The sequence below is a fragment of the Echinops telfairi genome, unplaced genomic scaffold (assembly GCF_000313985.2).
Source record: "Echinops telfairi isolate 266 unplaced genomic scaffold, ASM31398v2 ScPeMD7_7469;HRSCAF=8507_0, whole genome shotgun sequence".
NCBI lineage: Eukaryota > Metazoa > Chordata > Mammalia > Afrosoricida > Tenrecidae > Echinops > Echinops telfairi.
This window is the reverse complement of record NW_022111372.1, coordinates 52,055,497-52,059,680: the sequence shown is the minus strand read 5'-3', so window position 1 is coordinate 52,059,680 and position 4,184 is coordinate 52,055,497. Positions and strand designations below refer to the sequence as shown.

At 49.0% G+C, this 4,184-nt stretch overlaps 1 protein-coding gene across 2 annotated transcripts in view; it reads left to right on the top strand.

Annotated features, from left to right (window-relative positions):
* The window catches only part of SFXN1 (sideroflexin 1), a 68,509-nt gene that overhangs the window by 32,323 nt on the left and 32,002 nt on the right, over window positions 1-4,184 (top strand). For both annotated transcript variants that reach the window (XM_045284879.1, XM_004696802.2), the window contains exons 5-6: window positions 577-652; window positions 2,564-2,649. In XM_045284879.1, the coding sequence (XP_045140814.1) occupies window positions 577-652; window positions 2,564-2,649 (162 nt within the window). The remainder of the gene's footprint in view (window positions 1-576; window positions 653-2,563; window positions 2,650-4,184) is intronic.

Sequence of the window (4,184 nt, the reverse complement as noted above, 5' to 3'; positions counted from 1 at the left end):
TTTTTGTGGTGTTTACAACTGCTTTTGATAATCCCTGTTCTTCCACCAGCCTCCCCTGGAAGTCGGGCTATTGAAGTCATTATCTCTAGCCTTGGATTGAACTTCTCTTGTATTAAAGCTATCATTGCCTTGCTTGATGGTGTTTTCAAGACGAGGCTTGTAGCGTTTTTATGCAGTGAAGTAGGCACCATTGTAACATGGGTAGTGTGCAGTTTCATGTTCAGTCTGTATACAACTATTTTGAGAAGTTGTCTTTCTAAAGCAAATATGCTACAAGCATATAACCCAACAGGCCTGGTCCCTCACTCGCGGGATCCTGCCCACTGTGGGTCCTGAGCCTTCCCCACCCAATCCACACGCAATCTGTCTGTCTGCCTCCATTTGGTTGTCACGAAGCTCTATGTGAAGAAACCCTTCTTTAAGAGTCCACTTGCTTCATTTGGAGCAATGAGTGCGGCTTTGTAGACTCTCCATTCGGGATCACGATCCTTTCATTCCCCATCGTCTCTTCACAAAGGATGCCGTAGCTTTTCCTCCTGTGCACGTGTGACTGAGGCGATGTCCCTTTCTCCTCAGCGAGCTGGGAACAGCCTATGTGTCTGCGACGACGGGCGCCGTAGCCACAGCCCTAGGACTCAATGCGCTCACCAAGGTACTGGTGGTTTCTATTTCTGCTCTTTTATTTTTTTAATTTCAGTTTTATGGAAGCGTCTTATTTTGTTCTTGCCTGCCTGGCTCCAAGCTCCTTTCTTATGCATTGAAGTGGTTCAAGTCTGAACACGGTTGTCTTGGAATCGTTATTGAAGACCCTGCGTGGTGCCAAGGGTTAAGGCGCTCGGCTGCCAACGAGCAGGTTGGAGATTTGAGTTCGCCCACAGAGCCTCAGAAGAAAGGCCTGGTAACCTGCTTCTGAAAGACTAGCCCTGGACATCCCCATGGAGCCCGTTTCTAGCCTGACCCACACGGGGTCACCACCAGTCTGGATCCACGAGTTGTTCTTGTGACGGTTTTCAGCTGCACACTTTAAGTTCTATCTTCTCTTTCAACTTGGGAAGGGTTGTGACCAAGAAGACGTTGGTCCATGTCTGATACTGTGTATCAGTCTAAACCAGTGATTCTCAGCCTTCCTCATGCCCCGACCCTTCCATACAGTTCCTCGTGTTGTGATGACCCCCCCAACCATAAAATTCTTTTTTTCCCCATAAAATTATTTTCGTTGCTATTTCATAACTGTAATTTGGCTACTGTATGAATCATCATGTAAATATCTGATATGCAGGATGTATTTTCATTGTTACAAATTGAACATAATGAAAGCATAGTGATTAATCACAAAACCATATGCAATTATCTGTTGTGAAATATTTATTTTTAATTACAAATAAATGAAATTTTGTCTCGAAGCATGGCATAGCATAGGTAACAGTCCTCATGCCGGGGTACTCGCATGTGGGCGGACCTGCCTGGAGACGGATAGAGGAGTGGTGTCTTGGAAATAGGTGGTTTCCGATGGTCCTAGGCAACCCCTGTGAAAGGGTCATTCGACCCCCAAAGAGGTTGCGACCCACAGGTTGAGAACCGCTAGCCTAAAGGCTCACGCATCCCAGGACAGGCACTCCAGGAGCGCATCCAGGTTGTGTAGCCTCGGGCCACACTTCTAAAGAGACGGAGGAGCTGGCCTCTGGCCTCAGGACAGTGACCCATGCGTCTACGCTCCTTCAGCCGCACGGAGATGTAACCGCGTCTTAGGAACCAGCATCATCCCGGAGTGTCCGTGCAGAGATGTGAAAGGAGCCGGAGACCAGTGTGGAAAGTGAGCCGTCTCTAAAGACTGTGACGTCCACTCCGTCGCATGACGACACGTCGCCCACGCCTTACCGTCTGCACAGGGGGCCCTGGTGGCGCAGTGGGCTGCCGCTCACCGAAGAGTAAGCTGGTCCATGGGAGAAAGAGGGGCCTCTCTGCCCCCATAAAGAGTGACCGTCTCAGAAACCCGCGGAAGCAGCTCTCCCCTGTCCTACGGGGTCACCACGAGTCAGACCCGCTTGGTGGCCGTGAGTTCAGCTTGTGGGGTTGTTTCGATTTATATTTTTAAGCATGTTTTTTAAACTTCGCCAGCCTGTTCCAGCCCACCGTTACGGCTGCTGCGCCAATCGGCCTCGTCAGAGTCTCACCGCCATCAAAGGCTCCCCGTTTCACCCCCATGATGCCCTTCCGGAGACACGCATCCCTCCTGCCGGCATGTCCGAAGGAAACCGTTTAGACAGTGTTCTGTACTGAACCATGCCATCGTGTTGGCTCGTGTTCTGGAAGTGGGTCTCCAAGCCTTTCTAACGCTTCTTTCCCCGTCTGGAAGCTCTGCTAAACCTGTTCAGCGGGGCTACTCTGCTGGCATCTGAAATACCGATGGGGCCACCTTCCAGCGTCGTAGCAACGCGCACACTCCCACAGTTAGCAGTGGCTACACAAACAGCACCCTGAATGCTTCCGTTTTCATGAAAGAAATGTTTCCATCCTGTCCTACAGGAAATAAAATAATGCTTTCTCATTCTCTTTTCTGCAGCATGTCTCGCCCCTGATAGGGCGGTTTGTGCCCTTCGCTGCTGTGGCTGCTGCGAATTGCATTAACATTCCATTGATGAGGCAGAGGTAAGCTGACAGACCCCGGAGAAGGGCCTGAGGCTTGGTGATGGAGTCTCCTTATGATCATGAGCTCTGGCGAATGCTTTGAACATTCGCCTTTAATGTGTACAAATGAAATGACACGAAATCTGGAATTTGCTTCAGGTTCCTATGGAATGAGGGGAGGGGAAGGAGTCCTGGTGGCGTTGTAGTTACGCATTGATTGGGCTGCCAACCCCGAGGACAGTGGTTCGAAACCACCAGACACTCCATGGGAGAAAGAGGAGGCAGTCTACTCCCACAAACAGTTAACCATCTCGGAACCCCACAGGGACAGTTCTGCCCTGTCCTACAGGGTCGCGATGAGTCAGAATCGACTCGCTGGCAGGCCATTTGGTTTGGTTTTCCGGGGTGGGGGGCGGGGGGCGGATCAGCCTTCGGTGGCACAAATGGTTTCCGCTGGTCAAGAAGTTGGCTCCTTGAACCCACCACATGGTGCCATGCAGAAAGACCTGGTCGCCTCCTCCCATGAAGATCACAGCCAAGCCAGCGCCGGGGGCACCGCCTGCTCTGGAAGGCAGGGTCCGCTGGAGTCAGAGTCCCCTGACGGCGGTCCATGTCTTTCAGGGTGAGTCGGGGACTGGGGTCATCGATGGCTCCTTCTAGAAGCAGGGTGACAGGTAGCAGGCAGTTCGGATGGTGCTTCTCCCTGCTTCTACATAATGAAAAAGTTAAAATGTACATATTCCAACTCTGCCATTTCGCTGGATAGGACTGGGTAAAAGCCTTTTCTCTCAAATAAATTCTCTTTCTTTCCCTAGCATTTTCTCTTGGGACTCAAAGTAATATTAACTTGTATTCCTGGAAGCTTCTTCCTTTTTTAAAACTCAGAACTGGCAAAAAGTAAAGGAGAAGAAGGAAAGGGAAAGAAAAAAGCATTTCGGAATGGATAAGGAAAAACAGGGTACAAATCGGAGTTACGATGATCATGTTAGTAGCTATAGTTAATCAATAGACTGGCTCTATGTCAGGGCACTGAGCGTAGGCACGAGGCCCTTTCTCACTAGGAAAGTGGTTCAAATTGCACATCAGCATAGGAATTAGCCTTCTCTTTAAGTGAGCAGATTCACCCTTTAAATCACATTGCTATTTAAACAGAAAAAGAAACATATCTTTTTCTTTTTTTCCCAGTTCTTCTTTTTTTAAACAAATTTATTATTTTTTTTTAAATCATTTTATTAGGGGCTCATACAACTCTTATCACAATCCATACACACATCAATTGTGTAGAGCGCATTTGTACATTCATTACCTTCATCATTCTCAAAACATTTCCTCTCCACTTAAACCCCCGGCATTAGGTCCTCATTTTTCCCCTCCCTCCCCACTCCCCCCTCTCTCATGAGCCCTTGATAGTTTATAAATTGGTATTTTGTCCTATCTTGCCCTGTCCAACATCTCCCTTCACCCTCCTTTTGGTTGTCCGTCCCCCGGGGAGGAGGTCACATATAGATCTTTGTAATCGGTTCCCTCTTTCCAACCCACTCTCCCTCTACCCTCCC